General features: G+C 43.8%; 1 protein-coding gene across 1 annotated transcript in view; it reads left to right on the top strand.

The window, feature by feature from the left end:
* Positions 1 to 8,837: 8,837 nt before the first annotated feature.
* VWA3B (von Willebrand factor A domain containing 3B) overlaps positions 8,838 to 26,851 on the top strand; it is an 82,872-nt gene continuing 64,858 nt past the window's right edge. Inside the window, exons 1-7 of the mRNA XM_056862166.1 lie at positions 8,838 to 8,877; positions 13,010 to 13,237; positions 15,534 to 15,628; positions 16,404 to 16,654; positions 19,569 to 19,728; positions 21,398 to 21,567; positions 22,508 to 22,632. Of these exons, the coding sequence (XP_056718144.1) occupies positions 8,838 to 8,877; positions 13,010 to 13,237; positions 15,534 to 15,628; positions 16,404 to 16,654; positions 19,569 to 19,728; positions 21,398 to 21,567; positions 22,508 to 22,632 (1,069 nt within the window). The remainder of the gene's footprint in view (positions 8,878 to 13,009; positions 13,238 to 15,533; positions 15,629 to 16,403; positions 16,655 to 19,568; positions 19,729 to 21,397; positions 21,568 to 22,507; positions 22,633 to 26,851) is intronic.

Here is a 26,851-nt window from a genome sequence, read left to right on the forward strand (position 1 = left end):
CCGCTTTGGAGACCTCTGCGCCGGCGAGGCCTCGGGTGGTTGGATGCAAACGGCCAACATGAGTGAGACCCTTGTCGATGAGTATTCATTTTAATTGGTTGCACATTTTTGAAATTAAGTATTCCTTTTTTTGGGCGGGGGGAGGGAAGGACCATAAAAAAAAAAGCAGGTGCAATAGGAAGCAATTATGCAAACGCATCCCCTGTTCTTCCCAACCCTGGATTTTTTAGATCCTGAAAGGACCCCTGTATAATCAAGATTTATCAAGATAGCAGCCGTCAGGGAGCTCCACTTTAATCCTAGGAATAGTAATATTAAGCCCTTTTGGCTGATGAAGCTACTTTTGTAGTGAAAATGCTGGAATACGTCCGGAGCCGCGTTACCATCTGCATCTCCATTGCCTGAAGACACATTAAAATTGACTTTAAAATGACTCTATGTCTTATATGAACTTTTTTGCACTCATTATCAGCAACCCCAGCTGATTTTTTTCTTGACGTTGTTATTTCCTTGCTGTGTAACCCTTGTTACTTAGCTTTGTTTGTACATTTATTTTCTTTGTAATATAGTTACAGCCTCGGCTGTTTTGCTGCCTGCTATCCATTGCCTATTGCCTCATTCAATTTAACCTTCGGGTACTAGCTAGGGATCTCCTGCTATTGCAACTGATCTCCAGCTGATAGAGATCAGTTCACCTGGAGAAAATGGCCGCGTTGGCCATTGGACTCTATGGCATTGAAGCCTCTCCCCTCCCCAAACTGCCCTCCTCTGGTCTCCGCCCCCAAATCCTCCCGCTGGTGGCGAAGAGGGACGTGGCAACCCTACCCCTGTACCTTTAAGAGTGGCATAAAGGGGAGAAATGTCTTAGGTGAAGTCTTTTCCACCATAGCCCTGCAGGGGCTGCAAGAGAAGTTTTATTCAGGGGGAATTATGCCTTTTGTACAATTCTCATAGCTGGATCCTTTGAATATTATTTACCCAGACATAATTCTGGATGAATGAATTAGGGTCTACTTCCAGGTAAATGAGCATTGGATCGCAACCTTTAAATGACCTGCTAGATACCAGTCCAATAGCACCTTAGAAACTGACAAGGTTTTCTGAGTATGAACTTTCAAGAGTTGGAGCTTTGATTCTCAAAAGCTCATACCCTGAAAATCTTGTTGGTCTCTTAAGCTGCTGCTGGACTCCTATCTAGCTGTTGCGGACCAACATGGCTAACTATTTTTAAATGTCCTGGAGCCCTTTCAGTTACCTGGCTTTGGTGTTTCTACCTCTGGATGTCTGCACAGTGGTTAAAACATCCTGCTTCCAAGACACACTTACCGAATGGGCATAGAGGAAAACTCCAAAGCCCACTTTTCTTTCTGCTTTCCATAAAGGCCAAACTCTAGTGTAGGGGACTAGTAGGTTCACTGGGAGTATTCTAGAGTGACCCTTGTGTGTGTGTGTAAAGTGCCGTCAAGTTGCAGCCGACTTATGGCGACCCCTTATGGGGTTTTCATGGCAAGAGACGAACAGAGGTGGTTTGCCAGTGCCTTCCTCTGCACAGCAACCCTGGTATTCCTTGGTGGTCTCCCATCCAAATACTAACCAGGGCTGACCCTGCCTAGCTTCCGAGATATGACTAGATCAGGCTGTGCCATGCTGCCTTCCCTCCTAGAGGGACCCTTAAGTTGCCTATAATTGGAAAACCTCCAGGCGTAGCATAGCAGATGCTCTGTTACTAAGCCACAGTCTATTGTGACATGTTAACTTGAAGTGAGCTTTTGATATTTATCTTGTAGGTCTTCTCTGCCCAAACCTTGATTAAATATATATATATATATATATTCAAATTGTTCTCAAGTTGTTTGTTGTATTCACATTTGAGTTTGGGTTGTTCTTGTGGAAGGCAGTACACCGTTCTGTTCCTAAACAGATGGTGGGAGCCAGTGTGGTGTAGTGGTTGTAGTGCTGTATTGGAATTTGGGAGTCTCTGGTGCAAATCCCCACTCTCCCGTGGAAGCTTGCTGGGCGACCTTGGGCCAGTCACACTCTTCAGTCTAACTGATTTCACAGAGTTGTTGGGAGGATAAAATGGAGGATAAGTGATAAAGGCCGTTAACGCATGACCAATTTGGTGTGCTTCTCCCCCCCTAATGTAGCGGTTTTCCAGTGGTCACACGCACGCTGTCCCCGCTCTGCGGATCAAATCTATCACGAGCGTAATTTACTTGCGTGTTTTCCAAGACCCGTCTTATCGTGAAATACAGATCACAATCGAGATAAATCCGGTGGTTTCGTCATGTGTGCGCTTCCAGGTTGATATTCCATTAGTCCTTGCTGCCCAAGACTGCGTGTGCGCGTGCAAGCGTGTGCGTGTGTGTGATAATCACCCGACCAAATGCAACCGGGAGTGATTTTTTTTATTAGTGCCTGGCCGCCCTAAAGAGGGGTGTGTGTGTGAAATTCCCCGCCAAAAAGAGGAGGGGGGCTGCTCCGGTAGATCAGCGACTCGCTGACACCAGGCCCCGTGTACGCCTCGCGCCGAGGCCGCGCCTCTCCCTCATAGGCTCACTCCCCTCAGGGGCTCAAAACCACCCCTTCCCTGGCCAGGAAAGCGAGCGGGCGACGCCGCTAAGCCTTACGAGACGGTCCAAGCGTCCGCTCGTCCCTCGCGGCTCCCGCAGCACCCGCCGAGCCGCCACTCAGCTGGCCGGCGGACTCAGTGTTCCCCGCTCTAGCCGCGCCTGCCCCGAGCTTCCGAGCCTCCTGCTGCCTCAAAAATGGAGACGGCGGAGCTGCGGGCCGGAGAGCTCTGCTTTTTGCTGCAGAGCAGGAGGGCAGGAGAAAAACTAACGTCCTGAAGTGAGTTGCGTTGGTATACCGGCATATCATTCTAGGGGGGAGAAGAAAAAAAAAGGAAGACGCCAAGCACGCACAATCACGTGACTGTGATGTAATGACGTCGGTAGCGATGGAGCACTCCCCGAATATCCCACGTTATCCCATGTCCCAAACGCATGGAGCATCGGGTGGTGCACATAGTGTGGGATGGGAGATGGACGTGCGTTTACTTTTATGATCCCAGATTAAAATAGTGTGAGATGAGAGAGAGATTAACGAGTGACATCTTGCCCATGCGTTAATGGCCAAAGTTTATTGTCTGCGGCCGAAGGCCATCACAATCCACCATACTAAACATTAAAGTAACATAAAATATCATAAAATAACAGAAAAATAACTTTAAAACAGTCTGACCCACAAGAAACTAGTATTTAAATGTGTTACGTTCCTTGATTAGAAACAGCTTTAGGTTGGATTTTCTTCGCTGCTAAAGCAAAGAGTGACACTTGGTAGGTGACATCAGGATTGGCATCAGATAGGCGAAAGAGCAGCTTCTCTGGATCTGGAGAAAGATTTAGGCCCTTTAGAATTGTTCAGAGGAATTTAAGTCCGGGATAAAATGGGGGAGAGGAGAATGATGTAAGATGGTGTGGTATAAATCAAAAACACCACAGGCTGGGGAAGCAGTTCAGTAAGTACCATTAAAATCCGTGGCCATTTTGTTGACTTCAGAGCAACACATAGTATACTCCATTTCCCCTAGATCTGAAAACAGATATATGCAAAGTGGTTAAAACATCAAACCCGGCTCTCCAGATTAGAGTCCACTGCTCCAAACCACCGCTCTTAACCACTACACAGCGCTGACTGATGCACCTGTGGCTGTTACCGCACTAGGTATTCCCACCGATGTATTAAGAGTTTTAAACTGTTATAAAAAATACTGCTCGCACTTTGTTTGGCCCCTTTAGCTGTGAAGACGTCTTCCAACCATTTTTTAGCCGTAGTATCCAAAAACCCTTTTAAAGCGATGTTTTTAATAACATTTCCAAACTCTTGATACATTGCTGGGAATACCTAGTGCGGTAACAGCCACAATCAGGAATCCTTGAGCTTGCTGAATGTGTGGGCATTTTTGGAGTTTTGATAACTGATTGTGGGTGACATAGCAAATTGGCTGCCAAGGGGGTTGGATCCACTCACAAAATGACGGGAGACTTCACAAAAGGTTCCTAGCCAAGCATCCTATGATGGAGGCAGTTTTCTTCCTACTGAAATTTAAACCACTTCATATTGCAATGAAGTACAGGGAAGCCAGGATTGGATCTTTGTTTTGAATAGGAGATACAAGTGGCTGCCAAGAAATACATTGGCAGACACCACGGCACCCACCAACACCACACTGGGGATCAGTGACCTATATAAGCTCTACTGCTTCAACTTTTTTTTGCCCCTTATTGTTTAGATTCTGTCCCAAAGCTCAGGGTGGTCATTCATTATGTAAAAATGACACCTTCTTCCAACATGCAAGAGCTTTAAATGGTTGCAGTCCTTATACACATATTCTTGGGAGTGACGTTGTTGAGCACAAGAGTTACTTTTGAGTTACCACAGGGGTGGGGAACCATTTTTCCACCAAGGGCCATTTGGATATTTATAACATCATTTGCGGGCCATACAAAATTATCAGCTTAAAAATTAGCTGACCAAGCCCCAAGCAGGCAGCTGACCAAGATGACCCCCCCCCGGCATGGGCAAGCAGGTAGGCTGTCACGCGGGCGGGTGCCTCCCGCGTGTTCCGAGGTCACTGCCTGTGAGGAGGAGGGGGCTGAGACGACTTCTTCTGCCTTAGACCAGTCGGAAGGAGAGTCAGAGCTGGTTTCTCCTCCCGATTCAGCCAGTGTGCCTCCGAGCCCTCAGCTCCAGCAACCACTGGCTTCCGTATCCTCCCCGCCGGTCCTCTCTCTCTTCCCTTTATCCTCCCAGCCAGCGAGGCTCTCTCTAAGCCCCGCCCCCAACCCTCTACCCGGAAGCCGCCCAAATAGCCTTGGCTGGCTGCCTCTGCCCCATCCTGTACTGTTGGGTGTGGGGCGCGGCTTGGCCGAATGCGGGCCCTCCCACGGATCAGCTGACCGGCCCCGGCTGCTGCGGGGGAGCCAGCGCTCTTCCCTCGCCCCCGTTTCCGCCGAGTCCCTGGAAAAGAAGGACATGCGACGAGTGAGGCCGCGGGCTGGGGGGAAGGCGGGGAGCTGGCTGTGAGGTCCAGAGAGCGGGGTGGGAGCCCTGTCTCCGGACACAGGCATCCAACTCATGGCACACTTGCCCACTTGGTGGCACAGGATGGTCTGTTGCACCATCTGGGCGTAGCCGTCCAGTCACACGCCGGAGTTGCTCCTGATCTGCATGGTTGGGGGTGGATTCTACAGCCGGCTCCTGCTACCTCTGCCTGCAGGGATGAAATGAGGACGCACTGGCTAAGAACTTGCCTCCCCATGCATTCGGGCCCTGCCCCCGTTAACCCCTCCATTGTCATCACTTCTGCCCCCAGCCCTCTTGTAGTACAAAAGGAATACATTTCTTCATGGTCCAGGTGGGAAAGGGTTAACACAGTTTCTTGGGTGGTCTTACAGCTCCATAGCTAACCACTTTTCTGCAAGGGGGGAAAAGGTTCCTTTTCTCTGCAAAACAAACTCACATCCGCCTTGAATAGAGGCTATTCCTGTCTGCGGGAGGGGGCTGATCTCCAGTCTTAGATCCTTCTGAGCTAGAGATCTGCCAGGACCTACAAAGGGCCAGACCAAATGATTTTGCGGGCCTTAAACGGCCCCTGGGCCTGACGTTCCCCACCCCTGGTGTAGTGGTTAGGAATAGTGGACTCTAATCTGGAGAATCAGGTTTGATTCCCTGTACCTCCATGTGAGCGACGGACTCTAATCTGGTGAACCGGGTTTGTTTCTCCACTCCTCCACATGAAGCCTGCTGGGTAGAGAAAATCAGGGTATAAAAACCAACTCTTAAATAAAATAAAATTCTAATCCTTACAACATTCCAAGACAGTATGATTATACCCACATTGCAGTTACGGCTGGGAGGATGTTCTGCAATGGCAGAAAGGTGGTGTGTAAGTTACCAAATACATATCCCAGCGTTTCTTACCAGCTCACCCACATTCGTCTCAGATGACAGTCAAGGCTAGTGAAGGCCATAGCCTCAGGCTGGCTTTTCCTAGTAGGCAAGTTGCTGGGGTGGGTAGAAATGGAAACCTGCTGACAGTGGTAGGAAGTAATCCAGTTCTGGTCACATTCTCTTTTGGAGTAATGTGTGAAGCGCTGTTGATTTGTGTTGTCAAGTCAACATATTTGAACGCATAGACGACCTAGCCTTAGGGAAGAGGGTTGAACTGGGTAAACTTTAGATCTGTTCCTACCCCTATGATAGATTAGAGAGGACAATATGTTTATAGTGGATAGTTTTCTTTTAGCAAGTTAAAATAGTTTAAGTCTATATGTGAAAACGAACCCTAACCACCACCCCCCGTGAAATGCAAAACGCTATATGTAGGCAACCTCCCAAGTTTCACAGTGTTTGGGCTGGACTCTTGCCAGTTTCTCGCCTTGAATCCTTAAGCTCCTAAGCTTCCCGCAAAGTCCATGCATTTATAAGACGGGATATGGTTCCCAGCACAGATGGCTGTAAGTGTTACAACTGCAGACCTCACGGCAAGCCAAGGCTTGAGTGACATGCTTATGTGTTCACTCAAATGAAAGAGAAAGGCTGCCTTCGTTACCTCTTTCTGAACTTGCCTAGAGCGTGTTTTAAAATGTTGGGTATAAAGAGAATTTTTTTTCATTGTTATTTTTCTAACCTGTTTGGCCTTTTAGCAATCTGCACGGAGTTTTCTTTTCGGTTTTCTGATTGTTCGATGGGTTTTAAAAAAATAAGCATTATGTCTCCCCCTCCCCATATACTGTAAAATTGCCTAAACAGTTCATGTAAAAAAATATACAGCTGGTGTGGAATTTGCATTCTGAAGCCAAAAAGAAAAGAAAGAGTTTCTATTGAAACCTCTGAACAGCTGTCAAAATAATGTAGCATTTACATCCACCACCCAGGACTTCTGCATTTGATGAATTGTAAGATCACCCATCCATCTATCCATCCATAGGTGAATTTAGTTTATCATGAAGAAGTTGTCTTCATATAATGCTAGAGTTTCAGGTAATGGTAGAGCTGTCTTTGGCACTTTCTGGTGGATTTTCACTTCTTTGAATAACCCTGGAAACCTTAGCACCCTTTCATATGTAAACTATCCTATCCCAATTCATTTATTTCTTTGCTTTTCATAGGTCCTGTTCTTTGCATTTCACAAATGGAGTATTGAGGCTGAGAGAGAGGACTGGCCAAAGCCATTTAGTTAGAAGTAAAATAGAACTGTAGCCCTGGCCTGGAATGGCCCAGGCTAGCCTGATCTTGTCACATCTTGAAAGCTAAGTCTGGTCAGCCCTGGTTAGAATTTGGATGGGAGACCACCAAGAAATACCAGGCTTGCTATGCAGAGGGAGGCTTTGAAAACCCTATAAGGAGTCCCCATAAGTCGGCTGCGACTTGACGGCACTTTACACACGCCCAAATGGAACTGTAGGATGTAAGGTCATTTATAGTTACAACCAAAATTTTATTTAGTACAAAATGCTCCATATACATTCTCATATGGCTGTGGCCTTTGCGTAGGGATTTTGAAAAGTGAAGTCAGTGCATTGAGGCAGGATTTGAGCTAGAATCCCAGCCCCTCTCTCTGTTCAATGAGTGGCAGAGGTTCTTGGTTAGAGATAAGGTTTTATTTCCCAGGAGACAACATGCGCAGTGTATTGGTTGCTATTGTAGACAGCCAAACTGCGAATGTTTGTACAAGACTAAAATGTATACACATAAGACATTTTGAAGAGCTTACTAGTCTTGGTGTCAGCAGCCTTTTCATTCTATTTCCCTTGTTTAAAGTTGCTCAAGTTACTATTGTGCTACGCGGATCTAGATTAAAGGATTAATTTCATCATACCAATCCAAACATCATCAAGTGACAGAAGTGCAAGGACTCTGGACCTTGGTGATTCAGCAAAATTGCCTGCTTAAAGAGAGGCAGCTCTGTGTCTTTCAGAGATCAAACACTTTCAATTAACACTGCGTTGCAGTGAACAAACGCAGGGCGAAAACTCATGGTCGCTTTATCCTCCTTTAATCCCTGTTTCAGCCCGGATTCAGCCAGGATAGAACGCATGCGTTTTGCCGAACCTGCGTTCGATCCTGGCTAAAAAAGAGATTAAAGGAGGATAAAGTGACCGTGCGTTTTCGCCCCAAAACTCCAGTTAACGTCACTCTTTGTAGAATGGCTCTCTGTAATGAACACAGTTCTCCCAGGGAGAAGAACCACCTTCTGATGCGTTGACTAAAGGGAACATATTCAGAGGTTTACTGCTTATTGCCTCTGAATATGGAGTTCCCTTTAGTCACCATGGGTAGCAGCAACTCTCCATGAATCGGTCAGATCCCCTTTTCAGAAGCCATACTTTCTTTTGTCTGGCCTGAATCTGCTGCCCATCAGTTTAGGACAAAGAAGTAGACAATTGCTTTAACACAAAGAGATTGTGTGGTTATAATTGCTTATCAGTGCATGTGCTATGAGAAGTTTCTGTTAACTACTTGAGTTAATTTTTCTACTCCTTCCTTTCTTATTTAGGTATTTATGCTGCTTAAAGGGGAGCATGACCTGTGAGTATTCTCATTGATGTTGATAGAGGTGGCTGTGGGAGGGGGATCAAGATCACAATGCCTTTATAGATCAATGTTTCCGCTTCATATCCGGTTGGACCTGACTTTTGTTTTTCCAGTGCCTAAACTGTTGAGACTGGCTCTGAATACAGCTTTGGGAGGTATCAGCAAATTAAAATAATCTCCTATTCTTCATATTTTAAGAGGAATGTAAAAAGAAACAAGAAATCAGTGTGATCAGAATGACTGGCAATGTGGGTAAACGGACTGCCTGGAGTGAACGTGAGTATTTTATAGTGGTGATGTATCATTAAGTAATGTGCAACAAAATAATCTTTTTGTTTTGATGCTATTTATTATCCTTCTGCAGTGAGCCAGCATGGTATAATGGTTAGTGTGTTGAATTGGGATCTAGGAGACCCAGGTTCAAATATCTGCTCTGTCATTAAAGTTTGCTAGGTGATCTTGAGTCAGTCACTTTCTCTCAGCCTAAGCTACCTCATAGGGTTATCGTGAGGATAAAATGGAGGAGGGGAGAACTCCCTGACATTGGAGTGAATGGCTGGATAAAAATCTATGTAAATAAATACAGGCATAACATCTCCCAAATACACAAGCAGCTGTCCTCACTATTTGGGATATCCCCCCCCCCCAAGAACATAATATTAGAGCCAAACTACTTGTGCAGTATAAGACCCAAGATCAGGAGACAGGCTATATCTCAATGGTAGAGCACATGCTTTCCATGCAGAAGGTCTTGGGTTCAGTTCTTGGCATCTTTAGTTAAAAGGAGATGAGATGGGAGAGGTCTCTCTCCCTCCCTGAAGAGTTGGTGCCAGTCAGGTGGATGGTATAGGGTTGTCAGGTCCCTCTTTGCCACCGGTGGGAGGTTTTGGGGGTGGAGCCTGATGAGGGCGGGGTTTGGAGAGAGGAGGAACTTCAGTGACATAGAGTCCAATTGCCAAAGTGGCCATTTTTTCCAGGGGAACTGATCTCTATCAGCTGGAGATCAGTTGTAATAGCAGGAGATCTCCAGCTAGTACCTGGAGGTTGGCAGCCCTATAGATGGATATTGATCTTACTCTGTATAAGGCAGCTTCATATATTAATTTTAAAAAGCCTCCTGTTTCACTATGCACATTTGCAGCTGCTATGTTATCTTCCAGGTTTCACAAACACCAATTCTTTGAGTGTATATAGGCAAGAGGAAACGGATTCAGGTGAAAGGGTTAAAGCCCCATGCCCGTGGTGTCCTCCATTCCTTGCAGCTGATTTTAGCTAAAAAAGAAAAGGGGGAGAGTCTGATCAAAGATTTCCCACATCATACTCAATTTGCTGCTTAGTAACAACCACACTTGATAAAATAAACAGTACTAGTTATGTTATTTTATGCCCTGTACCTGAAGCATTGAAAAAGCCAACACTGGCTGGGCTGTAGTGATATCATGGCATGTTCATGAACTTTTCAACTGAAGTCTGAATGCCAGCATCCAATTTTTTTTGAGTTACATCGTCTGTGAAGAAAAAAATGCCAATTTGTTTAGGGTTAAAACTTCTCAAAGGCCTTAAGGAAGAATTGTGTGGGAACAGTCTGAAACAGGAGGTTTCCTGACATGCAGAATTAAATAAAATGTGTAGATCTAAATCATATGAGTCAGTCAAGCAAAAAAAAAGTACATAGCAAACATTTCTTTATTTGATAAATGTGTTGCTGTGTATGTTGTTAGTGTTTTGTTCTTGTGCTACCTTAACCCTCAAAATACCTCAACTTTCAGCTTGAATTCGGTTTTCTGCTGGCTTCATCCTCAAGCCATAGTTCTGATTATTCAGTAGTGAAGAGGGAAATGGATTCTGGGTATATTCAGTAGCACTTTTCTGCCAGAAAAGTTCCAGAGAACGTTAACTACTGATCTGATGAACTGGGAGTAGCGGTGACTGATTATTCAGAGAGACGAAAAAGAGAGGTGTGCTCAAAAGTATGTGCATACATACAAGGAAAATGCAGGTGTGTTGCTGAGGAGCACATACCTAAAATAATTGCACCCCCTACTGCAAGCCCACCAACTCTAAAATTCATCAGTCATCCCTTTGCCTTTCTAAACAGCCTGCAGCAAGAAGACTTGCCTCTTTAAAAAGGTAAAGGTCCCCTGTGCAAGCACCGGGTCATTCCTGACCCATGGGGCGACGTCACATCCCGACGTTTCCTAGGCAGACTTTGTTTGCGGGGTGGTTTGCCAGTGCCTTCCCCAGTCATCTTCCCTTTGCCCCCAGCAAGCTGGGTCCTCATTTGACCGACCTCAGAAGGATGGAAGGCCGAGTCAACCTTGAGCCAGCTACCTGAAACCGACTTCCGTCGGGATCGAACTCAGGTCGTGAGCAGAGCTTGGACTGCAGTACAGCAGCTTACCACTCTGCACCACGGGGGCCCTTTAACAGAGCCTTAATGGGATGCTATTTACCTTTGTGTCATGAAAAGCTTCTATAACCCATTTCCACACATGACACCTCTGTTGAAGGGACATGACATGTTTTCTCCAAACTGTTAGCAACTAGTTCTAAAGTTTCCTTAGGAAACCCTCTTGGCTGAAGGAAAATAAATGGTATGGGATGAGGTCCTGAGTGAGAGAAAAAAACAAAGGGGGAGGCAGTCTGGAGGCTGACAGAATGAAGGAAGCAAGCAGTGTGGGTTTTGGATTGGAAAGAGAAAAGCTGGGGAGAGGAAAGAGGCTTGAGGGAAAAGATGGGCAGAGTAGGCAAGCAGCTGAGGAAAGGAAGGGATAATTAAACGGGACTGTTAAAGAATAGAGTGGTAAGCTGCAGTACTACAGTCCAAGCTCTGCTCACGACCTGAGTTTGATCCCAACGGGAGTCAGTTTCAGGTAGCCGGCTCAAGGTTGACTCGGCCTCCCATCCTTCCAAGGTTGGTCAAATGCGTACCCAGCTTGCTGGGGGTAAAGGGAAGATGACTGGGGAAGGCACTGGCAAACCACTCCGTAAACCATGTCTGCCTAGGAAACGTCAGGATGTTTCGTCACCCCATGGGTCAGGAATGACTCGGTGCTTGCACAGGGGACCTTTACCTTATGTTAAAGAATGAGTCTCACAGAAAGTCAGCTTCCAAGGGCAGCAACAAGTTAAGATTGAAGAATTCACAATGTTTAAAACATCCGCAACAGCCCTCAGACCCAGGACAAATATAATCCACCACTCATCAGAGTCTTACCTGAAGAGGATGACCTTACATTTCCAGTGGAATTGGGCAAATGTGGGGGGGGGGGCTCCTCATCTGTTCTGGCAAACCATTCCAAAGAGCCAGAGTGAGCCTGACTTTGATAGAAAGCTCCAGTAGGAGGCAACTTTGAGAGCTCCTGCAGTGGCATATCATACTGGGAGATAAAGATCCCAGGTCATACAGGGCTTGAAAGGACAATACCAGTACTCTGGTGCTGGGCTATGAAGCCAGTGAGTAACCAGTGGAGCTGTTTCAGGATGGGAGTAATATGCCCCCCACCTGTGGGTTCTGATCAACAGGTCGGCTGCCCTATTTTGTACCAAGTGAAGATTCTGAATCATTTTTAAGGACGGCCCCACACGGAATCTGTTGCAGTAATCCAGCCTTGAAACTGCATGGATCAGCATGGCCAGAGCAGCCAAATCTAGGAGGGGAGCCCCTTTTTACCTCAAGTAGAAGTGCATTCATTGCTACTGCAGTCAGCTTCAACCCAACACCATCTAGTGTCATGTGTCGGGAAAGTGAGGTTTCCTCTTTGTAGTATCATTAACTCCTATCTGAAATCGTTCAAGGAGGCAGTCATTCATAATAAGTGTTAAAAATGTCAAGGCATGGTTCTGGAGGAAAGCAAGAAGCTCTGGGGTTTATCTGGTCTTGAATGGAGTTGGGGTTAAGAAAAATGTAAGCTGGAAGTGTAATGGCCTGCCTGATGAGGCCAGGAATGCTTCTCCCACACATATTTTTTCAGGAAGTGTAAAATGAAACTTTTCAAGAGGGCTCTTTTATAAAGGGAGTAGGATTCTAACTGTTACGTCAATTACGTCATCGTTTATGGCATGTATTATATTAAAAAATTTTTTTTTTGCATTGTCTTCTAATTTTTTGATTCATTTTGAGTCTCAGAGGAAAAGGCATACTATAACTGAAGTAAAGGTCTCAGACTAATTTCAATCCCATCTTCAATCTACATAGGCTGAAAAGTTTGCAGTCATTTTTTGTACATTAACCGAGAGAAGGAGGAAGAGAAAGTCATCAAAGTAGACATGAAACCAGTTTGTTTTCAGAATCTGTTTCAATAGTGCATTGTAAGAACAACAAAGCACTGTGGAAAAGATATGGGGGAGATAATTATTTGGGAAAGGAAGGGGTTTCAATTTCAATTACAATATTTTCCCTTTACAGAGGTGAAGCTTGATGGGAAACATAAAGGTCCCCCTGAACAACGTGAGCCACTCATTGCCTACAAGAAGAACATTGAAGAAAAAGGATGGAGGGATAATGGCATTCGTTGGGACATGGATGTGCAACAGCTCATCTCTTCCACTAAATGGCTTCGTCTTCATGGACTCAAGAGGAACAAGTTGACCTTTTCTCAGATTTTATCCCAAATTGGATTTCAGCACAGGGAAGGTATGGCATGCAGCACAGAAGCTGGCTTTTTGGATGGTCTTCAGCTCCCCTCCCCACCCCCCAGTATGTTTTGCAGTGCCATCACTGTTATCTCTTTGGGTTAGCTGAGAAGAGAGCAACAGAAAGAAATGACATGAATCTCCACCTTTAGTTCTGCAGTTTAGTACCAGGTGGCGGTTCAGTCGTTTTGGCTCTTTTGACCATATCTTGGCTTCTGATTGCACAGTCTTGCATATGAAGTGTTCAGAAGTTACTAGTCCACAAAGAAAGCTTCTGAGCACACCTGACCAAATGCACAAATACATTGGCCATGAGTGGCTTGCTGATGTCATAAAAAAAACAAAAACGGACCAGCCCTTTTCCAGTTTACCAGAAATTCCCTACCTGACTGCCTGAAGGCAATTCTTAAGAAGTGAATGGCTATTTGCAAACTTGCACATCTTTGTTCAGATCCTATTTCCTTATAATCAGGTTTCAGGCTTTGGCCCCGAGGCTCAGGTTTTTGGGCTTATTCTCAAGATGGCAGATTCAGAGCCCAGAATCCTCAGTTAGTCTACCCACAGTGGCTTCTTACTGTATGCATGCCTGCTTGTGGTAACTACTGCACATGTAAACTAGTGATAGGAAACGATGATCTGGCGCTAACTGCCAAACTATATTTTATGTTTAGCACACAGTTAATCTCCATGTTTTTATTTATTTACTTACAGAGAAGAGTACGAAGAAAACAGTAACAACATAACAAAAAAAAATCCAATACTGTGCTTCTATAACACAGGTTTCCAAATCAGAGCACAGAGCAATCCACAAGGAGCCCCCCGAAAGGAAATAGGGGCCGGTGTGACCCCTTTGCTGTTGTTTAGTGCCACTTGCGCTGACTAAATTGGTGCTAATGCCGGTCCTGGGCCACTTACGCTGGCTCTGGGGAGCAGCATAGCAGTGTAAGGCTCGGGCGCTGGCGCGGCCTTGCCGGCAGTGTTTCCTCAGGGCAAGGGCTCGTGCCAAACAGCCTGTTCTCGCTTCCAGTGTCTTGCAAGCACAATTACAGCCACTGTGATAAGATGCAACACTGTGGAGCGTAAAGCTTTTGGAATCTTATGGACATCATTGAGCAAGTGAGCCTCAATTGAGAAACAGGAGCTTAATCCAAAGCCAGCTATCACTATATCTGAGTAACCTATCAGTAATTTTCCATGTTTTTTAATTAATTTTTTTGATGGGGTGAACAACGTTTCTCTTCAAAGTCACATGGGCATATATAGACACATTCACTGATAAAGACACATTCACTGATGCCATATGGTTCAATTACTAGTGTTGTGTGGAAGTATTGTTGTTCATAATATTCAATATGTCCTCGTAACACCCCACCCAATGAATCTAAGGGTCTGAGATGCTGGGGAATCTGACAATTGTACCTATGATTTAGATACACTCACATTTTCTGACCGTGTTAAGGTAGAATGTGTTTATCTAAGCCATTTGAATCAGAAGCTTAATATTTCTACTGTGAAAAAGTAATCCCTGGTTATTCAGGAGTCTTCTTGTTGGGATTCAGTTTGGGCTTCTAAATGTTCTGACAAACAGAGCCAGTGTTGAAATAAGTCCAGGCATTGGTCATTCTGAAGAAGCAGTTGCATAAACAAGACTAGGATCCAGTTAAATATGTTTTCTCCCCTTTTAAAGGTATGTGCTCACCAAGATAGTATCACTCTCATTTTTCTGAAGTAACAAAGGCTTGAAAAAGCTTTTGTTTCTGGCTCTTAGCAAACCGTAGTTATACTTGACAAGAACAATCCATCACATGAGATGCAAGCCCTCTTCTCTCTTGTCCTCTGCAAATTTAATCGGAAGGAAACCCAGTGTGGTGTAGTGGTTAAGAGTGGTGGACTCTGATCTGGAGAACCGGGCTTGATTCCCCACTCCTCCACATGAGCGGCAGATGCTAATCTGGTGAATCAGGTTGGTTTTCCCACTCCTAAGGCCAGCTAGGTGACCTTAGGCTAGTCACAGCTCTCAGCCCCACCTACCTCACAGGGTGTCTGTTGTGGGGGGGGGGGAGGGAAGGTGATTGTAAGCTGGTTTGATTCTCCCTTAAGTGGTAGAGACAGTCGACAAATAAAAGCCAACTCTTCTTCTTCTTTGGGTTTCAATGGCATCTACCCTCAGGATAAACATGCATAGGATTGCAGGCTTGACAACAATGGGACATTTCTGAGTACAGATGCAGAGGACTGGGCTGCAAGAAGAATACTGGGTAAAGAAAATGGCACAAGTAACTATATTTATATTCTAGATTATGTGTCCATCTTGGGGAAAACTGTGGCTTCTCGATATTCAAACAAGATGTATCGTCAGTACACAAAAGCACAAGATGGAAAGCGGTATAATGTAAGTGTGATGGATTCGTAATTAGATGAAGTAATAAAGTTTATTACTTTTTGAAAAACAAATCCTGTTGACAGAATGAAGTGGATGGAATACAGTAATGCCTGCCATCTGCCTATAATGAGAAAATGGCTGTGTGCGTTCTGTAAATTGCGACTTCTGCTTGCATAATTCTGGCTGCCATGTTGACTTGGAATATCCACCTTCTAAACTGTCAAAGGATGCAACAGTAAAGAGTCTTGCGGGTGGGGGGATGGTGAGATGTCACATGAAAGAGTTCAGTTTTGATCCAACATTTAAATAATCCAATAAAGAGCTACTGACATTATTTTTAAACAGAGAACTTTCCCCTCTTTTGATTAACCCATTAAAGCTATGGAAATGAAATTGTAGTCTAGAAACTGGTTTTCCTGTCGGTATTTTCACAAGGGCATTCCTTGGTCACTTTTGGTGATTGTGTAGTGGGAGCAAGAGGAGGTGCTTGTAAATCACAGCACCAGACTTATGCAGAGTTACTGCCCACAAATGCATGTCCACTATTTTCATACTTGTTAACAAATGCTCCCTGTATAATATTGGCTCCAGTTTTCCCCAAGTACAAATGATCCACATTAACATTTAAAGGTAGAGACCACCCCCATGGGAGCTATGCCACCTCTTAATGACTGCATCTTTAAATGGTGTGAAGAAACCAAAATTTATGCAGCTGCTACATCTCTCACCCCAGTGCTCACTATTTTGGAATTCGTATCATCTCCCTATTTTTATTTACCTGTAGCTGACAGCCACAAAAGACCTTCTCGTTCATTTTGTGGATTGCCTTACCGTAGCTATTGACTTGTATAAACAAAGAATGGAATGGCTGACCACAGAAAGCCGGCAAATATTTGGAGTGATCCAGGAACAGTCCCTTACTGTAGTTCTGGATGTTGGTGTTTCTTCTCGAGCTGAGTTTAATCTGAGTTGTGAGGCGCTTTGCATGGTCCTCGCACAGCAAGTGGCCCAAATAGCCAAATTTAATCTCATTCGGTAAGTAAGAGGAACACAGTTTATTTCCCGTGCTTTGTCAATGTGATCGTCTTTATTTATAAAAATGAAAACAGTCTGATAAGAGTCTGGCACTGATTCAGCTTCCAAGGCTATATTGTAAGGGCATCAAAAGGCTAAGTGGGCATAATTGTACTTGGTCTACAATACTGTTTCTGATGCAAGGCTGTAACGGCAGTGCTCATTATGTTTTGGCGGGATGATCTCCTGCTAATTAGGAACTTCAGAAAATGCTGCCAGTCTTCTCCAAGTGACAAAGATTTGCTTGTAAGTGTTATATTATTTTCAACAAAGTTTTACTTGGCATTTTAATTTTCAGAAGTGGGTGTTCCACACTGGTTCCCTCTCATTAGCTAATTTTTTTTATTCAGCTAGGATGAAGGATACCAAGAATTCTGATACAGGTGCCTTCTACTGAGTCAGACCACTGGTCAGTATCATCTACTCTGATAGGTAGCAACACTCCAGGGTCTCAGATGGAGGCCTTTCGCATCACCTACTATCTGATCCTTTTAACTGGAGATAATGAGGACTGAACCCAGGACCTTCTATGTGAAAGGAAATGTTCTACCACTGAGGCATGGCCCCAACCCATCCCAGCTAATGCAACTGAAGTTCAAAATGGTTATGGAATAAGAGCTAAAAAGTAATCTCCTGTGTTCTTTCTCTGCCTTAGGCAGCAGAAACATAGAATGCCTGCTAGAAACTGGCCCTGCAGGAAAAGAATTTCTCTTGAGTTAAGGGGGAAAGTTTCTGGGTATAGAGTAACTGGAGACAAGACAGCATGGTACAATCTGATCTCATCAGATGTTGGCAGCTAAGCAGGGTTGGTACTTGGATGGGAGACTACCATGGAAGGCTCCTCAGAGAAAGGCAATGACAAACGATCTTCACTCAGTCGACTGTGACTTGACAGCACTTAGTATGTATAGAGTGGTTCTCTCTAGCTGGCCATAAATACATTCTGCACGTAACCATTCTGTATGCAATATCAAACCTGGAAATTTTAATGGTTATTGATTTGGCCTGTAAGAAAATATACTCATCTTGATTTGTGTTTGGGTTATAGCTCAGTGATCAGAGGTGTCACTCTGAATCTGAATCTCAGCTTCTCCAGCAGCAAGACCCTGGAGCTGGGTTTGAAACCCATTACCAGAGAGGACTGACAGTACTGGGTCAAAAGGACCACTGATTTGTACATGCACAAGTTGATCCATTAAGCCTGTGCTCATTGATTCCAATGAGACTGAAAGTTAATTCAGGGGAAAAAAAGGTTGAATGGCAAAAATATTTCTATGGCAGCATCAATTATGAGTGGCTCTTAAATAGTTAGGTGTTCCTCACAATGAAAGGGATTTGAGAGACACTTCCCCAGTTGTTGGTTTAATGTTTGTTTTGGGGAAATTTAACTGCATGCACCATTCAGAACTGCATAAAAAAATCTGCTGCTTCAAGTCAGGTATTTGTTGCATTTAAATTCTATGGGTAAAATATGAATTGGCTGTGACTGCACAAATCCATTGTAGAGTGTTGCTACACATGTTCTGATTTGTAGCATTTTTAATGTGTATTTACCCCTTTGTTGGAGTATTCCTCTTTCATTACTTATAGTGCATCATCTATTGCTTTTTTGTATGGGACATGCACATTCTAATTGACATTATCCCAATTTGAAAACAAGTCCTCAGAAACTGGCAGTCAAAAGAAAGATGTCCTATTAATATCTGGTATGGTGCATAACCTGACAAACCATTTTCAGATATTTTCAAAATTAAAAATGGTAGTGGATGAATAAAATGCAAGATGACACCTCCACAAAATCTAGTTCAATAAAACATGTCATTTGAGCATTATTTACTCATACAATTTGTATCCTGCCTTTCTACCCCATCTGGCCACCAAGGTTGCTTCATGTGGATCATTTTCTACAGCTGGAGAGCTGTGGCTCTCTGAGCAAACAAAAATATGGATGAAAACATTCATTTTGACTTACGGTAGAGATCAGCAGCTGGAATCCCCCTATGTCAAATGTAACCTCTTGAGGAGTATTTCCTAGCCTTGAGTTGAATAGGAGCAAAAGAGGGATGAGGAGGTCATTGCACGGGTTTAGTTTTGGGAGGGTGGTGATGGTTAAGGCCTTGCCTTCCAATCCTGATTCTACTCTTTGTGGCCATCCAAGACATCTTTGGGCCCATCCTGTTGTGACAGCTCCTAAGCCTTTAGCACATAGTTCTTTGATCAGTGGTGGGTGCTAAAAGCCCTCTCCTTTTCTCACAGACAGCTGCTAGGCGGGGGCGGGGAGGAGTTGTACTGTATCACTGAATGCTGATCAAAGTGGTTTTTCTGAGAAAGGCTGTGGACATTTTTCTGGGCATTTGGTACCCAGATCATATGTCTATCAAATTTTTCAAATTTCAGATACCTTTATTGGCATAGTACAATCTGCAGTATATAAAAGGATAAAAGTTAGAGTAAAATAAAATTAAAATAAATCATTCCGTAATGTTGTGATTCTACTTCCGACTAGATTCCCATCGGTTGACTACTATCATCAAAAACTTTGCCACGTTTTTGGTTATCTCAGGATCCTTATCAGCTAATAGTTTGTAAAGTATTTTCGTATTATTTGGTGAGAAGTTCAAAACTATGGGTTTTATTAGGTTTCTTCTTGGGGGATCATAAAAATGGTGGTCCAAAAGAATAGGAGACAGGGAGTCAGTGTCTTACATATGTCTATCTAAGACACTGCATAAGGCCTCCCCCCAACCCAAAGAATTCCCAGGTAAAACCTAGTAGGTGGGAAGTCATGCATAGTTTCCTCATATCGGTTCACAAGTGCTGCACTGCAAGCCAGTTTGGCATTTCCCCTGAATATTTTGGCTCCTATATGTTTCAGGGCTACCGAAGATCCTGTGAAGTGGCAGGAGAAAGCTGTTCCTGTGAGCGAGTGTTCCATTAAGGCTGCTGTCGAGTGGGTCCGTACCCTGGACCACCTGCCCGCTGTTTGCCACACAGGCCCCATTGAAGCTATCTTGGAGGCAGTGTGTGACGATACGGTAATCTTCTGCACATTTCCAGAAGTCTTCAATTATGTCTAAGAATACCCCGTGAGAACTGGATTGCAAGTTTTATGGTGATGAATTATGAAGGGGCTAAACAAAATTCCGGTGGGTTATTTAGAAGGAATTCCTTTCAAGTTGATACGCAGACTGGTACTTACCAATATCATATGTACATATCAATATCGCATTCAGAAAGCTGAAGCTTTGCATTTGACTTCCCACGAAGTAATTGCGAGGGGTGGGGGGAGCTTTTCCATGACATTAAGGAATGTCGGAAATATTACGCCTGATAACATCAAGTATACCTCTTCAGACTGCTCATATTAATATTGTTATAGAAAGAGGCCTTTTGCTATGTATGGTGATGTATCCAAGAAACACGCAAGTGAAAATTTTAATGGTAGTTGATAAGGAAACATGCCTCTCTGGCAACAACAAAAAAATTATTAAAAATTGGAACAATGTAGAATTTCAAATGCATCCGTTCTGTTTAGGAAAAAGACAAGGTAATTTGGAATTCTGAAATCTCAGGAGAAATTTAGATGAAAACAATTTGGGAAGTAGCCCGAGCTGCAAGTGATATCTGATCAATTATGAAGTTGGTACACTTTGCAAATGACCAGAATTTGTTCTGATTGAGAAATAATTGAAGATAGCTAATTTTAGTGTATATATAGCAGTCTTTGAAATCATAGCACTTCTGATATCAAAGTATCTCAAATTTACACCAAAGGGGAAAAGCCAGCCACATTAGCAGGTTCATTTTTTTATGTTTCATCACTGCTGTATGTTAAAATGCATCCCAAACAGCTAGTGACAGTGTAGAAGATTTCTGACTGGTGGAGAATATAGGATTCACTCATCTGTCTGTTCCCTGTGAGCCTCTGTTCTACTGTACTGCAGCACAGGAAAGGGGATGAGATTGTTCATGAAGGCACAGCAGTATTATTAACATGGGGAATCTTGTGCTATATAACGTATTATATTCTGCTTGGGTATGACCATATTAGATTCTCAAATACCAAACTCAGATTCAATACACAAATTTACACTTATGGTGAAACTGGACAGCCAATGTGGTGTAGTGGTTAAGAGCAGTGGTTTGGAGTGGTGGAGTCTGATCTGGAGAAACGGGTTTGATTCCCCACTCCTCCACATGAGTGGCGGCGGCTAATCTGGTGAACTGGATTTGTTTCCCCTCTCCTCCACATGAAGCCAACTGGGTGACCTTGGGCGAGTCACATTCTCTCAGCCCCACCCACCTCACAGGGTGTCTGTTGTGGGGAGGGGAAGGTCATTGTAAGCCGGTTTGAGTCTCCCTTGTGGTAGAGAAAGTTGGCATATAAAAACCAACTCTTCTTCTTCTAACCAGTAATAGTCTCTATGTTGAAACTGATTGGGTTTTTGTGTCCACTGTCTGTGACCCAAAGTGCCACTTCAGAAACTTTGCCTTATTTTTAGCATATGAATTGTGGTGTCCAGTTGTTTTTGTGTTCTGTACCAGAAACCATTGTGAACTTCCCCAAATTTTTGCTTGTCAGCCATTACAGATGTGTGTATTTTATTTGTGTGTGTGCGTACGTCTTAGCAACTGTGAATATAGAGTTTTTGATTGCAGGGCTATTTTCCCTCCTTAATTACTTGAATGACTTGTCTGTTACAGATAGAAGTGGTGTACTATTTTGTTGTGGGTGATTTGCCTGAATGCATGAAGAACTTGTTCCTGCAGAAGATCTCAAGGAGCTCATGCCCAATCCATACAGTGTCTCTTAATGCCAAGGAAGAAGAAACGATTACTTTCTTAAAGGAGCTTAGTAATCTGACCCATGGCAGGTATGAGGTAAATGTAATATATAATGTTTCTCAGTTTCATAAATCTATTTTGTGAGTGGATGTATGAATCCTTGCAAATACTCCGTGTCTCGTTTTGTTCAGCCTGTTTGCACAGATAGCAAACGGTTTGCAGCAGGGAATGGCCAAGTAGTCTTCTTTTGAGGTGGTGGCTGTATAATAGTACCTAAAATGCTGGGTTACAACCAAAAGATAACAGAAAAATGATAGCTCCTGGAATAATTATTAGGCCACAGTAGGGTTGCCAGCCTCCAGGTGGTGGCTGGAGATCTCCAGCTATTACAGCTGACCTCCAGGCAACAGATCAGTTCACCTGGAGAAAATGGCTGCTTTGGAAGGTGGACTCTATGGCATTATACCCCACTGAAATCCCTCCCCTCTCCAAACACTACCCTCCTCAGGCTCCACCCCTAAAATATCTGGGTATTCCCCAACCTAGAACTGGCAACCCTATGCCACAATGTTGTGTTTGGCTATTTCAGTTTGAGTCCAAATTACACAGATTAATAGTTTATACTGATTAATGGCTTGTTTCTTCCCAGTGGTGTCTGGGAACAGTAGTTCAGGGGTAGGCAATGCTAGAAAGTATCCCAATACAGAATTCCTATACCTCATTGAACGACACTTCCCAAAATTCTGTGGGGGAAAGCAATGACAGTTAAGGCAGTATAAATATGATCTAGGTTTGCCGTGTAGGTGAGCCAGTTGTGGTCTGTAAACATGATCACAGGCTCATACTAAATCTTGACTTGTCCAGACAATTTAGTTTTGATAGCCATCTGTTAAGAATATGCTAAAAAAAAAAAATTCTGCATTGCAGAGAAAAGCATGGTGTATAGTCAAAGCATATAATATAATACTGGTTCTTGTATCAGATCATCAGCTGAAATAACCAGATACATGTTGAAAAAAATTGTTTCAGGTTCCATGCGTTTGCTGAAAGAACTGACTGTGTAGATATGACAGAAACGTCAGCAAGTTGGAATGAGGATGAGACAAGCTTGACCACCCAGAATGCGATGAAACTGAAAGGGAAGCTGCCTTTAGGTAAGACAAAAACAACAAGCCCCCACCCCTGCAGCATTGGCTGGCTTACCAATCAATGGAAAAATAATAATCTGCAAGATACAGGTTGGATTCAGTGGAAGTTTCTACTGACAGAAGGGATTGTGGTCAACCTGGCAGGAATTTCTCTCCTCACCCTGACACCGCTATCTGAACCACTCTCCCAAATGCTGCTGTTGGGGGAACCAACAGAACATGAGGGGCAGATAGGGGTCTGCTGCGAGATCAGGGAAATCAGTGAAAATTACTCAGTTTCTGTTAGTGGAAATTTACCACTGGATCGAACCCCATGGGCTGTCTATGGAAGTAGATGCTTTTTCCTATGGGGCTAAACCAACTTTTGTGAAATACACAGATGTGTTCAATATTGGCTTGCCAGCTCTGGGTTGAGATTTTGGAGGTGGAGTCTGGGGATGGTGGGGTTTGGGGAGGGGCCAAACTTCAGCAGGGTGTAATGCCATAGAGATTAACTTCTAAAGCAGCCATTTTCTCCACGAGAACTGATCTCTGTTGGCTGGAGACCAGTTGTAATTCTGGAAGATCTCCAGCCAACAGCTGGAGGTTGTCAACCCTCGTTCAATAAGAATTTGGGATGGAAAGTTATTTGTTCTCATACTGGATGGCTGCCTCTAGCTAGCCACCAATAAATGGAGCCTTAATCTAGAGGAGGGAGCTAAAGGTAGTGTCATAATTATAGAAACTGGTGTGCCTTAATTGCATCTGGCTGCAATGCAGCGAGCAAAGGTCAAGCCAGGTTTTGACTTAAGGAAAGTTGTGTGCCCCTCATTAAGAGGGCATTCACTAATCCAGTGGAGACGTTTGTTTCTTAAGATTGCATTTGCCAGATTTTGTAGCTTGTGAGCTCACAGCTGTGCTCTGTATATTATGCTTAGAACAGGAAAATGTTCTAATGTTCTTAAATTGCGAAAGTGAGTGACTCAGGCTATATACTGAAACTGTTTTGGCAATGAGCAGTCCTTGTCTTGCTTTATCTTCCACATTTAGGGTGGGCAATAGTACATTGTTAAACAAAAGATTAAAACAAATCTAAACCTAAAATAATTTAAAATGGCCAACTGTTTGCCACAGTCTATCCAGCCAAACGGAAGTGGAAAAGTTCTTTGTAGTCTGGCCTTATCAGAAAGTTACATGAAGCAATTGCATTGGGCTTTCCAGAAGGAGCATCCACTTTCTTGCCTCCATAGTCTTGACCTGTGTATGTGTATGAGTGTGTGTGTTTAAAAAGAGCTCTTGTCCAGAGGTGAGGGCACCATTTTGACTTTTGGGTACACTAGTACTTTGGACAGTTTCCCCTCCCCAGAAGGGAGTTCCATAAAGTTGGAACAGTCCTCAAACACACCCCTCTATGGCCCTTACAGCTTGAATTTTTTGCATGATGACTATTTGAGAGGGTGCTGCTGCTTGGTCTTGTGGATTGCAGTGGAATGTGGGCAAAAAGCAAGTCCCCAAAGCACGTAGGATTGAACTTGGCATTTATGACTCCAAATCCACTGTAAATGCAGTGCAGATCCTGAATCAAAATGAACAAGCTAAGCAGGATTGCACCCCCCCTCCACCAACCCCCCTTTATTTTCCCTTTTATGGAAGTACTGGCTTTTCTTTACCCGAAGTTCCTTCACTTAGTACTGTGAAATCTCTAGGAGGGACAACTTTCTAATCCTTTTTAATTTTGATTCAGTGGTGGTGTAATGATTGCTTACAGGGAACAGAGCCTCTCTGCTGGGTTCCATTGTGAGCGGGAAGGCTGCCTTCCCCTCTCCCTAGCCATCCAGTTCACATTTCAATAGCTGGACCAAGACCTGCCGCTGCTCTGAAAATTATGCCCATGCCCTTTTTCGTAATGACTGAACCACTGAGCGGATTTAATCACCCCAGAAGTGCAGTAATCTCCTTGAAATGCTTTGTGTGCTGTGTCTTGTGCCTTTATTAGACTGAATTTACACATTAAAAGGACACAATTAGTCTTGTGCATTTATCTTCCGTTATAGTAGTGATTATGACATCATCCCTAGCCAATTGAAAAGTTCCAGGAGCGACTGGGGGGCGGGGGGGCGGAATTGCTATTGCGAGAGCCTTTTACAGTAGCAAACGCATGGGAGTGATCGTTTTTTCCTTGATTGTTCTTTCCTTGCTCGTTTTGAGGCTATTTACAGTGTATTTCCTAAAAGGATGCTCTGAGAAATAATAATAAAGAATATTGATTGCATTATAACCTGCTAGAAAGCAATTTCTAGGCTGTGTATTGAATGAACAATACAAGTTTGGTGTGTAAATTAAGGCTAGAGGCATTTTGACTCTGCTGCCTCTAAAGTTTAAAATGGCAGTGGGGACCCAGGATTAGTGTAACAGTGGTGGTAGCAACAGATCTAGGGCTGTGGGTGGAATTGAGGCTGCAAACTGTCAGATCTGAGATTCTGGATCCAGTCCAGCTTCATTGCAGTCTATTAAGGCCTTAGACAAAGCTTTTGGATTTATATTGCTAATATAAAAATTAATTTTGTATTTAGGAAGGAAAATGAAATTAAGAGACTGCAAAAGGAAAGGCTCATTGTGTACTGTAGCATTACTGGGGGGCAACAGGTGGGTTTGTAACGGTCTGGGCAATATTATGATAGCAGCCCAGGTGGGAAGTCAGGGGGATATAGTAAATGCTCTGTCTAACCCAGTTCAGACTTCAGCTTGAAAGGAGAGGAGATACTTGAAGAAAGTGAAGTGATATCTCCCTGTGCCCAGTGAGAATTTTAATTGTCTACAAAATGAGGAACCCTGACTTGGATGGCCCAGGCTAGCCTGTTTTCATCAGATCTCAGAAGCTAAGCAGGGTCGGTCCTGGCTAGTACTTGGATAGGAGACCACCAAGGAATACACCATGGTCACTATGCAGAGGAAGGCAATCTCTTCTGTTAGGACCTTTTAAACTTCCCTTGTAATCCGGTTGAGGAGTGAGTTGCTAATAGATTTTTTTGTGTCAATTCAGACACAGCCAATTTGGCTCCCAGCTAACAGATTTTTTTAAACCTGTTCAGACTAAGCAGCTTGCATCCTGTCAGCACCGCAGGGCTCTGCTGCTTTTTATGAAAATTGCTTTCTCCCGTTTTCAGTTTTTCCTTGTGCTTCTGAATTGCTCCAGTGTGCTGTTTGAACTGTCTGGCGTGCTTCTGAAAGGACTGCTACTGTTTTTTGGCAGTGTGTTCTTTTTTGGCTTTTTTAGAACATTCTAAAATGAGTGCTATAGCGCTATAGTGCTACAGCATCATAATGGCACCATTGATATGCCTGCAGCTCATAGAATGTTTTTAAAAAAACCTGATAAAGAATGTGCCACCGAAAAAGAACGTGCTACCAAAAAAGGTGGGAAAACAATAGTGGCACTGTTTGATGTGGCCAGGGCGCTTTAGAGATGGCTCATAGACTGATTGAAATGAGCTGTGTGAACACCCATCTCTGCATCGCCTTACTGGGAAATGGGCTAACAGCGGATGATATCCAGTTTAGAACAGTAACCTGAAAGGGTTCTTAGTCTCATGCCTTGAAAATCCCACTGGGTTGCCGTAAGTCAGCTGTGACTTGATGGCACTTTACACATGCATAAAACAAGGAAGCATTGCTTTCTGCCAGGATTTTGGTAGTGAGTACAATCCCTTGAGCATTTCATTTCAATTGGATGGGGTGAAAAATACAGCTGAAAGTATGCTTCCTGTTGAAATCCATGGAAATGAAAATAATAAAGGGGGAAAAGATGTGCAATAATGAAAACATGTCATACTTTATTAAGACAAATTAACAGAGAATGACAATCCACTACTCTTTGTGTGCTACTCTAGTTTTGCTATGTGAAACATATGCGCCAAAATTCGGCTATAGTGCTGCATGATTTGTTTTTTGGCCACACTGCTGTCTGTTGAAACAGGTTAAACATCCCATTTTGCACACACAGTTAATTCTGAGCAATTGCTTCCTTTAGTTGCTGAGTTGCAGATGCCAGAAGGAAATCAGATAGTGACTCTCTTTCTCTTTGGGTGGATTGAATGTCTACTTCAAGCACACCTTTGTGCTTGTGGCTTTCAGGTATCTTGTACTGCCTTCAGCCGAGCACCACAAGCCGAGCAGCTGTGCCTCAGCCTTCATGGCCCAGTCACAACTGCTGATCTTGTCGGTCCCCTTTTGGTGAAGTACAACT

The sequence above is a fragment of the Euleptes europaea genome, chromosome 16 (genome assembly GCF_029931775.1).
Source record: "Euleptes europaea isolate rEulEur1 chromosome 16, rEulEur1.hap1, whole genome shotgun sequence".
NCBI lineage: Eukaryota > Metazoa > Chordata > Lepidosauria > Squamata > Sphaerodactylidae > Euleptes > Euleptes europaea.